The sequence below is a fragment of the Syzygium oleosum genome, unplaced genomic scaffold (genome assembly GCF_021117445.2).
Source record: "Syzygium oleosum isolate NSW1041296 unplaced genomic scaffold, Sole_v2.1 Sole_v2.11, whole genome shotgun sequence".
Taxonomy (NCBI): Eukaryota; Viridiplantae; Streptophyta; class Magnoliopsida; order Myrtales; family Myrtaceae; genus Syzygium; species Syzygium oleosum.
This window is the reverse complement of record NW_026607495.1, coordinates 6,704,864-6,721,462: the sequence shown is the minus strand read 5'-3', so window position 1 is coordinate 6,721,462 and position 16,599 is coordinate 6,704,864. Positions and strand designations below refer to the sequence as shown.

General features: G+C 37.1%; 1 protein-coding gene across 5 annotated transcripts; it reads right to left on the bottom strand.

Annotated features, from left to right (window-relative positions):
• Positions 1-574: 574 nt before the first annotated feature.
• LOC115663982 (disease resistance protein RUN1-like) lies at positions 575-15,081 on the bottom strand. 5 transcript variants are annotated; one of them, XM_056315948.1, is made up of 11 exons: positions 14,324-15,081; positions 11,815-12,910; positions 8,889-9,275; positions 7,259-8,784; positions 6,087-6,421; positions 4,857-5,988; positions 4,155-4,229; positions 3,256-3,534; positions 2,369-2,547; positions 2,086-2,261; positions 575-1,464 (listed from the first exon to the last, which is right to left on the bottom strand). In XM_056315948.1, exons 1-4 carry the CDS (start codon positions 14,953-14,955, stop codon positions 7,645-7,647), a joined length of 3,255 nt encoding a protein of 1,084 aa, XP_056171923.1. In that variant the 5' UTR covers positions 14,956-15,081; the 3' UTR covers positions 575-1,464; positions 2,086-2,261; positions 2,369-2,547; positions 3,256-3,534; positions 4,155-4,229; positions 4,857-5,988; positions 6,087-6,421; positions 7,259-7,644. The 5 variants fall into 5 exon arrangements, 1 of the variants encoding a protein (XP_056171923.1); XR_008817502.1 differs by lacking the exons at positions 8,889-9,275; positions 11,815-12,910; positions 14,324-15,081 and having other exon boundaries at positions 7,180-7,266; XR_008817501.1 differs by lacking the exons at positions 8,889-9,275; positions 11,815-12,910; positions 14,324-15,081 and having other exon boundaries at positions 7,123-7,261.
• Positions 15,082-16,599: the final 1,518 nt, after the last annotated feature.

Sequence of the window (16,599 nt, the reverse complement as noted above, 5' to 3'; positions counted from 1 at the left end):
AATGGCCGTCAGCGCTAGATTTGGCTCGCTTGGCAACCTGAGCCCTTTGCTAGAGCCGTTGAAGGATTTGAATTCCTTTTAATTAAAAAATAGAAAAATTGCAACCAAAGCCCTTTGCAAATTTTTTTTTACCAAACACTACTCCACCCAAAGTTGCTTTACAAAATATTTTTTACCAAACACAATTTGAATTTCTCTAAAACCCTTTAGACTAAAGGCCTTTGCATTTCCTCTGTCAAAATACTGAACCAAACACCCTGAGAGCTAGCAAAGGATGACTTGTCAAACAACGGCATCCTAATCCTGCGTCTTTGGCCGAACCATGCCCCCCCTCCTTAGGACTTACCTATCTTCTTGAAACTCGTCATCCACACCCGTGCTGGTTCGAACGCTTTCCGATATTAGGGGATGATGCCACCAGTAGGTGTAGAAAGTCATTTGAAATAGCCACACCCAGGAACATAGAGCTGGTTTCACAACTAAAGCCCCGGCTAACAAAATCAGTAGGGCGAGAGAGAGAGAGAGAGAGAGAGAGAGAGAGAGAGAGAGAGAGAGAGAGAGAGAGAGAGAGAGATGATTCAATAGGAAGTCCAGTCTACTGAATTCAAAGCAATGGATGGCTTAGGTTGAGTTCAAGATACGTTACATCAAAGCTTTTACAATGTAATGAAAATGCATTAAGCTACACAAAATGAAAAAAGAGCACAAGGTAGTAAGGAAAAAGATCCAGCCATCCAGGAAGCCAAAATTATACATTGTTGTAACATAATCTTGTCTACGGAATTGAAATAATGCATGGGATACAAAATTTGAATGATAGGATCAAGTGATTGGCAGATGATGGGGGCGTCTCATAGCTTTCTGTCCAAGCATACGCCTCACTTGGAAGTCTTCTTTTTACGAAACGAACTTCCCTCGACACTGCCGCCATCTCCTATGATAGTATAACATCCATTTTATGCTTTGCAAATGTCTACAGCTAATAAAGGTATGTAATAAAAAATGCTGAACCAGCTCACTTATTCCTTTAGCAAACCGCAACAAATACGAAGCCTTTCTCGATCTTGCTTAACCAACACCAGCTCTTGCCCCTCACTCTCAATCCAAAAGGTATTCTCTTTTTCATTCTGTTGTCCTATAAATACAGCTTTTGGGCCACACCACTAATCCGGAAGTACCCCAGAATCTCGGGTGAAACTTAAAAAAGCCGGAAGCCAAAGTGTGAAAAAGCCTCACGTTTTACCTGTCATGGCTTCCGATGTAAATATCAATTGGCATAGTGTAAATAATTCTCATTCAAGCATCTGTTGGGTTGCAGTGAAGGATGAAACAAGGGCCTGCACAGGTAAAACATCACTGAATGCCGATAAGGCGGCGGCTGAACTGTCCTTGAATATGCCCACTTTGACCATCAGTCAGGATGGATCCCAGTTTCAATGTGTTCTCTCCAAATCTGCTGCTAACCTGGCCAATTGTGGGAGAAAATAATATCAGATGTATGTCATAGAACATGGAAAAAGACTTTCTTTCCAAAACACCTAGCCAAATATCTGACATCTCTGAAACTAAAATCTTCTCACAATTACAATGTTCAGCAAAAAGCCAATGTCTACTCCCAATGTACGCAAACAACATGAAGTACATGGTACTATCTCGGTGCACAACTACACAAACAAGCTCAAAAAAGGAAGGCCAAAGTTATAAACTTTTATCACCACTTTCAGACAGTTGCACCACCGAGTTTTCTTGCACCGTGTCCCAGACTATTGGTACTTATTACATTCCATGTCACAAATGACTCAGTTAACTTAAACAGTAATGCATGCAATGAAACAGAAAACCCCCAATAAACACCCTGACAACCAAAGATATAATCAAATTTAAAATTATGAGCGTCTCCAAATAAGAAAATATCAAGGCTAAAAGATTAAGTCCAAACAGAGCTTAGAAAGTTAGATGTATCATCTCCAACACAGATGTTCACGACACAACTCTATAAAGCAGGTAGATGACTAGCCAGGGACATGATAAAATAATATATAACAAGGCAAAGAAAAAGAACCAAAAGAAAGAAAGCACACTCACCTGCATAAACGACTTCAACAATGGAGTTTGCAACTCTAGAAGATGATCCGTCATCCAAATCATTTGTTCGAGAAATTTCTCCATTACTATAAGATTTCCGACTCTTCAATGAAAAATGTTCTATAGAAACACCAGTAGTTGCTTTAGATGTCTTCCTTGAAGACAATGCAGGTACACTGCAGACAGAATTCAATAACAAGAGACGCTTTTCTTGAGATAATCTGGTCACAAAAGCTCAAATATTTATCCTGTAAGCACAAACACATGGAAAGGTATATTTAACCTGATTGGAAGTATTTAAACTGGGGAACTGTGGAGCATCTCGTAATATTTGATTCTGCATTCGAGGGCAGTTTCTGCACTGTATCCACATACAACCGATTAAGTTGCACAAAGAACCTGAAGAGGACAGCATGCCGTAAATATGACTGTCTCTCATTCTCCCACAGATATGGCTCTAACCTTTGATGAATGAACAAGAAAACACTATTAGGTAACTGCAACAAAATGAAGAGTTATAATCACAAAACTATCTATTGGGATGTAAACATAACTCAGCTAATACCAGATAGATGGTCCAAGGGTGTCAATTAGTTATTTCTTCTTACATTTTAACATAGTAAGTAGACCACCAAAAGAAGGTAAAGATTGTAACTATTTTCGGTGAATTCATTTGAAGTCATCACTGATAATCCTAGGGAATTTTAATGTTTCCACCTTCTTCCCTCACCTCTCATGTTCGTCCTTTTCACCTTTTCCAAAAAGAGCATTTAGTACACAATCAAACAAAACTACAACTAATTGCACAAAATCGAGCATCATCATCTAAGCATCATTTACATGTGAAAGAGCAGTTCAGATATCAGAATAATCTCACATGCAATAACTTCTACCCAGGTTTAACAAAAGGGCAACCGCTTGACCATGAACGAATTCTTTCTATTCCTACTATTGTCATTTACCCTCTAATCTAAGCACGGATCATATAAAATCTTCATCTCTTAGCTTAAAAGCCACTCTTTGAAACAAATTTAAATGAAAAAAAGAATCAAGGTTTTAAACTGTCGGATGCCAATATTTGTGAGAAGCGAGATTGGATTTTGTAGAAACATCTTGGAGTACCGTGTGCTTATAGAATATGTAATGCAAAAAACAAATCCAGTAACTTACGTGAGCCAGTCTATGGGACCCAATCTCTGTGAAAGACAATGTACCAATCCATCCATACATGTTCTGATGGCAGACTTTTTCTGTCTTTGATCCTTTTGCCTAAACGAATACTTTGGCTTTGAACTTCTAGACAACTCCTCATCCGTAGTGGAATCACCTACAGAAAGAATATCATATACAAACTTTAAATCTAACATAACTTGCAAAGCTCCTTTATTTGATCACTTTAGATCCATTAGCTTCTTCAGTAGAAAGGTAGTTTCCATATATATCAGTCACCTGTATAAGCAAAAACAGTCAGTTAATAAACACCAGATTAAAATAAGTTATAAACATGAAGCAATCACAAAAACCACTGTCCACAGAATTGAGTAAATGAAAAAAGTCAAAAGACACAACTTGTAAGTCGTTATTCATTATGGGGAAAGTAAGAGGACTTTATAATATCGTAAGACCTAAACCACTATAAATCAGAAAAGGCTCTTTACAGCTTCTCAAGGCAATAGTAATCATGAATTTCACAAGGCTCTTTACAGTGACCTTGATCAACATTTGCATTTGATCACTGTGGCCGGCAAGGGTCGTCGTAGCTCGCAGGCTATTGGACTCTAATAAGATTTGTTAAGCTTATCCTACTCAGATTGCCCTATCGAGCAGTCCACTTAATTTGACATTGGCAGACATGAACCATAAACATGGATTGCCATCTCTATTAGCAGCTAAATGTTCCTTGAGCAAGCTTGCTGTTCGCATGCATCATGCAGCTTTTGAGCAATTCAGAATCTTTCCCGAGAGAGATCAGAGAAGAACACATTCTGATAACAAAGGATTGTTGCAGGAAGAATTTCTAGTTGAGAAGTAGTGATGGTAATGTTAAAATAATAACATAGAAAATTTACTTCAACATCATGCAGTAAAACCGTACCGTCTTCTAGTCCCATCAGGACGCTAGCATAATGATGTTATACATTTACCTGGAGTACATAAGAGTAGTTAAGAGAATACAGTATTGACGACATACAATGAAACATGCAAAGAAAAGTGAGTTCATAAACAACAACAACAAAAAAATTAGTAGACGAAGAGGAAAGATAGAGAACACACATAAACCAAGAAAATGATAATCAAATTCGTAACAGTACAATATAATTGAGAGGGATATCGGTGGCTTGATATGGTGTTTCTTTGGGGGAGTAAGTCATCTAAAGCTAGGGAATCTATATCTTTTTGGCAGCCTCCAATCCATTGTCTCAATCCAAAAACGAATCTTCTTGTTCAGCTTTGGAACCTCAAAGTGGTGTGGATCCATGAAAGCAAACTCAAGGCAAAGATCACGAGTGTACAAGTATCTACAACATAGGATCTCAACAGAAACCATTCAAGGATTGGTTCAAGCACTATAGTGCTCTCAACAACATGTTTTTCGTATCCAGAAGACAATATGACGTTTGAAGCATTCAGAAGTTTCTGGAGAAAAAAAAACTCCTCTAAATTTTTCCAGTGAGAATAGATAACAAAAATTACCAAGGCTAGGCATCTAATCATAAGCTCTTACGAATTTGAATTACCAAAAGATAATGTCATGTAAGAACTTAACATACTGAGATGCAGCTCCCCCTACCCTCCTAGTCTCTTCACTTTCTCCAACTCCTCCCTCCATCCCTGACCAGATTGTGTACAAATATGCAGCATAGCTTGAGATATATCCTATTCACAAGTAAGTTAAATTCCCAACAACGAACTTGATTAGTCAAAATGATGTGACGAAATGCCCCTTTAATCAGAAGAAGATAAATTTAACTTCAAGTAATACAAAATGTGAGTAACTTTCCAGACTAGACTCTATATTTTAGCAATACAAAATGTGAGAAACTTTCCAGACTATACTAAATCTCTCCTTGTAGGGAACGCTCAATCAGCACAAGAAGAGGAGCCAGAAGTAATATTACATCGTGAGTCACCAACAGAAATCGAAGGAAAACTACATAGATGCCTGACGACATTGAGATGGTACTCTGCATGGGCTAAACCTGCCAACTCCATGTTGGCATCTAGCATTTCAGCATCTGACATAGCTAGACTATCTAGCATAAATGACATCCCCTCCAAGTCGAGTTCTTTATTTTTCATGGACACTTTAACTGGTCCACCAAAAAGGGCAACAAGATGGCAAAACAGGAGTATGGTACACTTCCGGTTGGTCTAAATGACCATCGGTTAAGATATGGAAAAAAATCCCCTAAGGCACCAACCTTGTCTAGAAGTTAACAGGAATGTATCGCTGCTATAAATAAAAGTCCCTCCATTCAACAGATATCAGCTTGGAATTATTTACATGCAACTAAGTCATCTCTAAATTTCATCTTGTATCACCGTCATTCACTCTTCATTTTTGTGTAAAACACCAATTCCTTAAGTTCAACGTGGTCTTCTTGTTCATACATTCGAGCACTTTACCTCTATGTTCGTCCAATTCTCCATTGAATGCAATTTGGACCAGAAGGAAGCACAGCACATTTAGGAAAAGCGAAAGAACTAAAACGAAATAAGGCCAATGACTCAAAGGGTACAATAAGCCATCGTTGAAGACAAGAACACACTCAAATAGAAAAAAAGAGAACTTTCTCGAATTGTCCACAGCCTCTGCCAATTGAAGCAATGAAGCACCACCTTCTCATCCTCCGTGACTATGGCCAGCAAATCCTTCTCCGGATTCCACTCCGCCATCTTCACCTGCCAATCAGAAATCAAGTAAATATCATAAAACAGAGGCCGAACAGTCAAGTCAACCGCCCATTAGGTCACAAAAGCACGTCGAATGGGAGCTGAACCTGAGAAGCCAGCGAGTCCGAGAGTATGCAGAGAATATTGCAGAAGAGGAACAGGTTGGAGAGAAAATAAGAGAGACAAACAGACTTGATTACAGGAGTGGAGGCTGACAGTTTCATCTCCGAAAAGCTTCTGTCAAATATAATACGGGCAACCTGGGATGACAACATGCTGACAACCTTTACCATTCCAAGGATGCATTGTCAGGGTTTGGACAAGTTCCTGGAACATCGAGCTCAAGATCCTTTGATGATTTCGATTCCTTTTAGAAATGCCTTGCGAAAGCTCTCTTGGATATTTCAGCATTTACATCAAGCAGTGGAATGATAACCGAATTCTGCCAATGAGTCAGATGAAATCAGTCCAGCAACTAAGATCACCAAACTACTAATAATACTCTGAAGTTTACGGATCTGAGTTTGTCAAACTCGATATCCTTTTTGAACTCTTTGGATCCAACTAATGGGGCATCTAACATCAGCAACCACAGAAGCCTTGATCAAATTAGAATAGTGAATTCAACACAAGTTGCTTGCTTTTGTGGGACATAGTATGATCCTTTTCTCATCATTATGTGCTATTCATGCATTAGAATTGATGCAAGACAGTTTTCAAATGGCATATAGGATACCGCAACATCTCCTAAGGAAACTTATGGAATTGCTTCCTCTGTTTTTATTTTCAGCATGTAAATGCACTAACAAGAGCTTATGCACAATATAAGGGATTATTTCACAGAACAGTTGATTATGTCAAAAGACATTCTAGTTAATTTCTTGCTTGGCTCAAAAGTTCAGGCATATGACAGATGGCTTTACCAACTCTGCAAACATCAAGATGCATTATTTGGAAGAATGATGTTTGTTTCATTTCTGTCCTTATATAGTTTGTAGGCGGATTTGATTCAGAGACAATGCAAGCGTAAAATGTGTAGGACACAAATGTGCGGATTTTACCCCAAGTCAGTAGCATACGCATACTAAGGGATGCCCTGTCAACACGCTCCTTTTCCACCGTAAATTCACTCAGTAAGGGTACCTTAGAAACATGCAGTCACGAACTGCATGATGAGTGCAAAGCAAACTAAAACCTCACATTAGAAGGACCGCCATATAGGGTCCTTCATTTAGCATTTCTCGGCCTAAACGATAACCTTTGGCATGCTATGAAATACCTGTATACATCGGTTTTTATTCAGTACCTCCAACATTCCAGAATCAATCAAACGTCGAGAATCTTTATTTTTCTGCATAGGATGACGGATCCTCCCCGAAAGACTAATGACAAATGATGCGCTTAGAAAGCCTTTTCTTCTATTTCCATTGCTGGCATGATAAGCAGAATCATATTGCCAAAGCACACATTGACTTCCATGAACATCTCCCCTGAATACCTTGAATCCAAGTAAGGATACAATCATGACACTGTCAACCAGGAAATACAAATGAAAATTGGGCGGTAGATCTCAAAAGAGCAAAGGTAACTTACCTACTTTATGTACCCTTAGTTAGAAAATATGGACCATTTCCAGTATATTACTCACACGGCTGACCGAAATGGTTATTTTCGCTCGTAATTTCGATAAATCCGCACTCCAGATAATTCTGGAATTGTTTTGAGTGACTCGCATCCACCGATCCTCAGTTCTTCCAAAAACTCCAACCTATCGAGGCCTTGAATTTCAGCTAAGTTTTTGCATTCATCAGCGTCTAATATCTTCAGCCTCCCGGATTTTGGAAGGTCTAGCCTTTCAATTGAATGGCTCTCAGAGACATTCAGGCTTTCCAAAAACTCTAACCTATCGAGGCCTTGAATTTCGGGTAATTTCGTGCACCATCGAACATCTAATTTCTTCAGGCTCTTGGATTTTGGAAGGAGCAGCCTCTCAATTGAACCGCACACTGAGACAGTCAAGCTTTCCAAATATATCAATTTGTCAAGACCTCGAACTTCAACTAGATTCTTGCAATCATAGATGTATAATGTCCTTAGATGGATAAACTGTGAAACGTCCACTGTTTTAATAGATCGACAGTGCCAAACCTTCAAGATTTCCAACTCGGAGGGAGTGTTTAGGGATTGTGGTAATTCTGATTCTTCAATGTCTGTCGGTTGGGAGCATTCTGAATTCTTCGATAGTGTTGATGGAAGCACTTCGATGTACTCGAGAGATCCACATGAATAAACTTCTAGTCGCTTGAGATGGGTTGGGTGGGAAAGTGAGGGCAATTTGTGGCTTCCACAGGTGACGCTCAAATCTGTTAAGCTGGAAGGAAGGTCGTCCGGCAGTGATTGGAGCTTTCTGCAGAGAAGAAAATCAAGGCGTTGTAGGGAAGAAAGATTGCACATGCTCTCCGGCAATTCCCCTTTCAGATTTCTGCAATGTGAAGCGCGTAACTCTCGGAGCTTTCTCAACCTCCCAATACCCTTGGGTAATTCTTCTATGCGGGTTCCAGAAATATCCAGAATCTCTAGATTCTCCAGAGACTCTACTTCTGCTGGAAGCTTTCTAAGGGACCAACACCGCTTCAAATCCAAGCGAAGGAGGGCCTTCATGTCTCCAATTGAAGGATCGATCTGCTTCAGTCTCCAACAATTTTCGATGATGAGAACCTCCAAATGCTTAAAAGCGGAGAGGAAGATCGTATTTTGCAAGAATTCACAATCCGTGAGGCTGAGATATTTGAGCTTCTCCGCCGTCTGGTAAAATAAAAAAAATAATGACTTTCAAGGGGGTTAATCTCGAGTGATTATGATTCAAAAGAAAGCATACATGGAAAAAATAAAAAAAGACTTGTTCTTACCACGAAAGAACTCCGCCCTTTCCATTTCTTATTTATCTTGCATACATGGAAAAAATAAAAACGACTTGTTCTTGCCATGAAAGAACTCCACCCTTTCCGTTTCTTATTTATCTCGCTGTATGACAATTCGAGTACAGCTAATTCTTTTACAGGAAAATTTTTTACTTTAAAATTCATGGGACAATTTTGCCATCGAAGCCATTTTAACCCCTCCATTGAGTCTTTAAAATCTCCACTAAATTGTGCCCCATCCATGTGAAGGAATCTTAGACTCGTCAATTTTTTGAATTGTTCTTCTGTATAAATGTCGCCATCTCGCTCGGTTGTTTTGTCGGAGCCTTCTGAGTTGCCTTTACTAAGATCAACCGCCTCAATCTTGTCCGTTCCCTATTAGCAAGAACCTTCATTAATACTAAATCCAACTAAAGTAATCGAATATCTTTTGTTCATATTGCTAGCAATGTGAAGATATGATTTTCTTTTTACGCCAATAAACAGTATTTAATAGAAATATATATTTTTCTCTCTATAAATTTCATATTAATTTCGTGTATATTACTCAACTGAGCTACTTACATGATTAATAAAGAAATAACATATACTCTTATTTTCCATTAGAGTAATAACTAATTACAAGAAACTGAAAATTGTGATAGTAGTAATATTAATATATTATGTAGTTATTATTTTACTGATAGTAACTTGAAATATTGTTAATTAATTATTTTCTAATTATAAATAACTAAGACAATAATATTGGTTATATTAATATTCTCTACAACTTATTATTTTATCATAAATTTTAGTTTAACTATAGATTACAATTTGATATAATCATAATCATAAATAAATGAGTAACTCAAGTATAATAAATGTAATAAACAGACCCTAATAACTTTGATGTATATTAAAAAAAATTAATTGTTGAAAGTGCAAAGCATTTTTGCAATGTGAAAATTGAAGCTACTCTTGGCTACAAGCCTACATGGAATAGCTTTTCCTTGGTCCCCCGGAATAACTATTCCTGATTGGGAAAGAATAGTAATTTCTAATCTATTTTTGAACAAAATTAAGGAATAATTGCTTTATTGGAATAGATTGGAAATAGAATATTTCTTCCTGAGAACCAAATGTGTAGTAAGCTTTCACAAGAAAAAAAAAATCACTTATGCATAAGAATTCACGTAGTAAAATAGAAAGTTCATGGATTTCCACATCAGTTTCTCCGAACCAAAAATTTTGTTATTGTAATTCATAATGCTGTACAAGATTTCATGGATACTCATAGGTGATTGAAATTATAATTTGGAAAGGAATCAGATCTCAACACCTAAAAGGAATCTAAGAGAAGAGTAACTATATAAAAAAAAAAAAAAGGAAGAAATCTTCAACAAAAGAAATCTACTCACATTAGTCATTCTCCCATAAACTTCCCTCTCAAAATATCATGATACCCTATCTATCTTCAAGAATTTTATGTGTGGTGCGCAACTTTTTTCACCTTCAAAAATCGATAAATAGAGTTTGGCCAAATCCTGAAAATAAGCCCAACCTTTTGTACTTGGGATAAAAGCAGAAAAACCTTTAAAACGTCAACAAAGCCTAACCATCGGCATCTACAACAAAAATAAAATAACCTTTCGAACAGGATAAAAATAGCCCAACTATTTAACCGTAGAACAAAGCTGCCACCTGTTATAAATTTCATCCACTATCATCGTTAAATCACCATGGGTATCCTAGATTGCTCACCGTGCTAACGTATACATTGAGCCATGTCAACCCACACCAAAAAAGATGTTGTGCTTTATTTTATAATCTTGTTAACAAACTTTGTTTATAATCTTTCTTACGAAATTTATGGATTTCTGTAAAAAGAGAAGTCATTTGTGGTCACGATTAGCGTGGTTCATTGTGCATGTTCGCACCATGAGCTATGTAGGATGACGCGGGGTGATTTAAAGCGAGAATAGGAAGAATTGATGGCAGGTGTCATTTTCATCATATGAGTAAAAGGATGAGGTTGAAAGGTAATGTTATTTTCGTCCCATATGCAAAAGGCTAGGCTTCTTTTTATGATAGTATCATGGATGAAGAGCGAAATGGAGTCATGCAAAAATACTAAAATAACTATATTAAATGTACCTTTTTAGTTTAAAAATTATGATTAATTTCACAAATGCAAACACACTCACAAACTTAATTATACAAAAAATAAAAAAATAAAAAAAAATTATACAAAATAGAATTTTACAGTATTTATCTCTTGGATTTTTTATTCAGAAAAAAATAAAACATTTCTATTTCTAATGGTGATTGCATAAAATACGCTTGATGTTATATACACACATATATGTTATATATATGGAATTTTTGCTCCTATCTTATTCGGTGAGTCTTAAATCAATCCTTTTCCTATGAATATTGGTAAATGGAATTCCAAACGTAATATTACATAAAATAAGTATCCCTTTCGTTCTCCGTTATGGAATAATGACTAAAATTTCACGAGAAATGCAGGCATCTTAGTCCTATAATATTAATTTAACATCTAGATATTAATGATTTATATATCTTAAGTAATTACGATTTATAGTAGCATAGTCAAGTTATTTATCGCATGTGTCGAAGACGTAAATTCTAGATCTTACCAACATTGAATACCCCTATCAATTATCTAAAACATTTCAAAGTATCTCATTCTTGGAGATAATTTCGTAATATACACTTTAAGAAAAATCTCAGATAATACTACTATACTTACTAAGAGAGAGCAACCTCCCTACTTTATGATCACGTCAATAACACATTCGAGGGCAATAATAGTAGAAGGTTCTTTGTTCACTAGAGCAAGCGCTAAGTAGTGGACCAACATTACTCTAAAAGTAGAACGTGGACTAAGTGAGCAAAAGAACGAAATGGTTACCTTATTTTCCTCTAGCACTTTCTGGACTTCCTCAAAGTCCCATAACCTGCTACGGTTTTGAGGCTCCCGCTGATTTTCCTCTCGAACTATTTCCCTACCAAGATCTCTCAGTTGGTCATGCATTCGGAGATCATGATTATCTCCAATTTTTATTAATGACGTGAATCTCAATACTTCAATTCCCTCATCAGGGAAAAAGCGACAGGCTTCCCACATGTAGGATGCGATTCTCTTGTCAGTGCCAATACAAAAGCAAGCGATATCCAAAAATATTTGTTTTTGTTCATAGTCTAATGCTTCGTAACTTATCATTAACTTTGCTCGCACTTCCTTGGGAGGCACTTTTTTTAACTTGTCTATTGTACCTCTCCAGAATGCTTGCTTTTCTCCGCACAATAATGAACCTAAAACCTCAATGGATAAGGGAAGTCCATTTGTGATGGATACAACTTCATGAGTGAGGTCCTCAAATTCCTTTGGAGGTGAGTCCATTCGAAACGCATGTCTGCTAAACAAAATCAAAGATTGTTCGTCATCCATTTCCTTATGCTCATGGGTGTAGTCCACCTTAGCTGCTCTAAGAATCTTCTCATTTCTGGTGGTAATAATGATCTTACTTTCTAAAGAAAACCAATCATGATTACCAACCAAACGGTTCACCTGAGTGACATCATCGACATCATCAAGAAGAACGAGGACCTTTTTATTTTTAAACTTGGAGGAGATGAAATTAATCCCTTCATCCTCATTACGAACCGCATTTTCTTTCTTCAAAATATCATAGATTAACTGATTTTGTAAGTAATGTGCACCATTACGCTGCCATGATTCCCTTACATCAGCAATGAAGCTACGATGCTCAAATTGATTCGAGAGCTTATTGTAGATGGTTTTAGCAAGAGTAGTCTTACCAATGCCTCCCATTCCGTGGATGCCAACAAACAGGGTGGCATGAGATTTATTATCCACAAATTCCATAATCTCCTTCACATGACTATTAATTCCGACCAAATTCTCAGAAATAACCAACTCAAACTTCTTCTTCAGTTCACTCAACACTTTTCGAACAATCAATTTCACCAACTCTCCTTCATACCTGTCAAATGGGACAATAGTTCAAATATGTGGCAACAATAATTTTATATTCTTTATGTATTGAGAACACGGTAATAAATAAATCTGGGGATAAACAGAATAACTTTAAGAATCGTTTTTGTCACACCTCCATGTATTATCTTATATGCTAAAACTAGAGTGGGAAATGTCGGTGGTTGCTTCGCATGGCGGGCACCATTCCACTATTACTTTGACAAAATTTCTTAAGCCAAAAGAAACTTCAGGGCATTGCTTATGAATCTTGAATACTGTATATACATTATGGATTTGAACCAAATTTTAAACTTGTTGTTTGTTAACGATATTTAGGGATAACATGGACTTTGAAAATTTTCTACAACATTTGAATAAGCAAAAACCCAGTAAGCCAGCCCAGTATGAAAGTCAACCATCAATCAATAAACAGGTCATAACTTTTGATGCACGAGGATTTCAGGCCCAACAATGCGAATTCGAAAAGTCGTACAGAGTGTGATATAGTGAGCTACCTTAATGCAAATTAGGGGATTTCTCCTGGTTTGCACAATTCTCCACGCTTGCAAGTTCCCCTCGTGTTGTGAATTTAGTACCATTCTAGACGGGTGTTCTTATTTGTTTTCATTGCCTCTAGGGATGATATCAGGTTGTACTTTATTTTCCTTTTGAGTATCTATGTTCTATGATTTCAATTGATCTAACATCGATTTTATAGGGAAGTAGAAGAATAATTTTTACCCAAAATAAGAGCATTGCTTCAATATATGCAGGTGTATGTGATAGAAATTACTTGTTGAAGATATGAAATGCATTGAAAATTATTTAAACAAACGTATAATAAAAATAATATTTTTTCCTTTTTTATATAAACAATCATCATATATAACCAATGAAACATTTCTTTTGTAAAATAAATAGCAACTAATCAACGATATTAATGATTTAATAAATGTAACTTGGGAAGATAAAGAATTATGGCTTTGACAATCACCATGCACGGTATATGATGTTGTGAGCTTTAAATAAAATCACCAATGAGTTGTACTATTAATCTCAAAGAAATATTAATTAAAAAAGTCTGCGATGAAGATTAATGTAGCGTACACTATAAACATAAAAAAAATGTCACAATGTTACAAAATCTTTGGATAGAAGATTAAAAATTCATTCAAAAAATCTTATCATTCAAGAGTATGGGATCGTAGCAATAAAATCTTCAATTAGATTGGTCAATATCATTAATGCAAAAAACTAAAAAAATAACTTGTAGAACTCATGTATTGCAAGATCTTAATGCTAGCAAGATCTTAATGTTTATATATATATAACGAAAATGAAGCAGGCAAGAATCAGAACAATCAATAAACACCAACACAAATTAATAGAAAGTAGAGAATGTCTCGGTGAAAAATATTACCCCTCGGCTTCGTATCCTTTCAAGGTGCTAACTTCGGTGAGAGCTTGCTTCCATTTCTCCGAAATCGTTGGGTCGAAAGAAGACCTCTCGAGCAAACGCCTCTGACGCTCATAAAATGCGTTTCCAAAACTCCCGATTTGATATCCCACGTCAGCTGGTTTCACTTTGTAGAATATAGGCAACACTATGTGCCCGTTATTATTCTTGCACTCCATTATTTGAACCAGTTCATTTAGGCACCAACTACTTGTACCATAATTCACGGAGAGAATGGGGATTAGGATTTTACTGTTCGTGATGGCTGTCAAAAGCTCTGGTCTGATGTTCTCGCCTTGGGGGAGCTCGTCATCGTCTCTGAAAGCATGAATTCCGGCATTGCAGAGCCCATTATAGAGGTGATCGATGAAGCCTTTTCGAGTATCTGGGCCTCTGAAGCTCAAGAACACCTCGTAGCAATTTCCAGTCGACGCAGTCAACGAACTAGATGCACCATTGTTAGTTTCTGTCGGAGACGAACTAGATCCACTGGAATTAGTTTCTGCTGGCGCGGTCATCGAACCAGATGCGTCAGTATCAACATCTTCTGCATTTCTGCCCGCACTAGTTTTCCTCTTCTCAATGGGACGATGCATTTCGGCTTTGCTCCGACTCTGCCCTTGATTTGCGCCTTCAAGTCTGACGGAGAAAAAAACTAGAACGCCTCTCAGGAAACAAGAAATGCCTTCTTGTTGCCCATCCTCTTGGGATTTGATTTATACAATGGAACCAGTTCGCAACCACGGTCAGACCAACAAGTCAAGCTCGTCAACCACGTGGCCTTCACGTGGCGGAAATCTCATTGCACAAGAGAATCCCAGGCGATACCTCTCCAGTAAGAAGTAATAAAACGGTAGATTTGTTGGGAAGATGGAAAGTGGAGAGAGAGAGAGACTTGGGACGAGTCTTCCTTGAACTTAGTCCCACTGCTTGCACCGGTCAACTTTCCTTTTGCTTTTGTTAATTCATTTTCCATCAGAAAAGTTATTTTTATTGAATATATTTAAGCTCTTGATCCCACTTAGGAATTTAACCCTCTCACTTTAAGCCTATTAAATATTAACGCAGGTCGAGGATCATAAAAAATTATCAACATGCCATCTCTATAATATATTTTTTTTTTCATTTTGTACTTGAGCATAATGAAAAGAATTTCTTTTTTACTCTGTTTCCGCCTTAATTTCTCCTTCAAATATTAGAAATAAATCAAAATGCCTTTTCGCTTTCGCTTTTGCTTTTACTTCATTATATATTTAATTTAAGGCGCGCACCAATAATTGAAACTTGCCAAGCTAGATAAGTAATTCCTGGACTGGGACCACTAACCATGCGTTTATGGTCGTTGGCTTCATGCGGTGGAAGTTTCAATGCACATAAGAATCCAAGACGACCCCGCCTAGGAAGAAGAAAACATGTGAGCAAGTTTCGATGCAGAAGCAATGAAAAAAAACATAAAACCAAATAATAAAAAACAATTGCTGGTATTGGTATCCGTGGACAAGTGGTCATAATTGATAAATACATTCAAAGCGTCAGGACAGTTGCTACACCGTTAAACTTTCTTTTTTTTTTAAAATTTATTTTCTATCAAAAAAGGTGTTTTGTTGAATAAATTTTAAACCCTCGATCTCACTTAAGAATTTAGCCCTCTCACTTTGAGCCTATTAAATATTGTCATTTGAAACCAATAAACTTCATTTCACTATTGATATGTTGCATTATCAGCGATCGCTTATCCTAAAATTTGCCATATATATAAAGCCTTCGAACAATTTATAGGAAGATCCGGCTTGATATCCTGACTCCTTAGGGGAAGAAATAACAGGAAGGGCCCTAAAGGCTCCACGGTGCTTCCTAAATTGCAATATTAGAATTTTCTGTGTGCTTCTCCCTTTATTTTTTCTTGGACGAACCAAAGAGCAGCCAATGTTGAAAAATAATCGGTCAGAGGGTAGGTAGTTCTATAGCCCTTACTACACGTAGTTTAAGGTGGAAATCACTTTGAAAAATATCAATGCTCAATAGATATTTCTATAGCCCTTATTTTTTAACTTTTCGACTCCAACGACAACTCTCTCTAGTTCCTTCCTTGACCATTGCACATTTCTTATCTTCCTCGCTCCAAATCCCTGATCTTTCTTCCCCCTTGTCGTCGCTTCTGCCCTCACATGCCTGCAGAACCCTAAAACCCATGCCCACGGTCATTCTCGGTGGTCGACGAGCCACCCTCCTCAAAATCA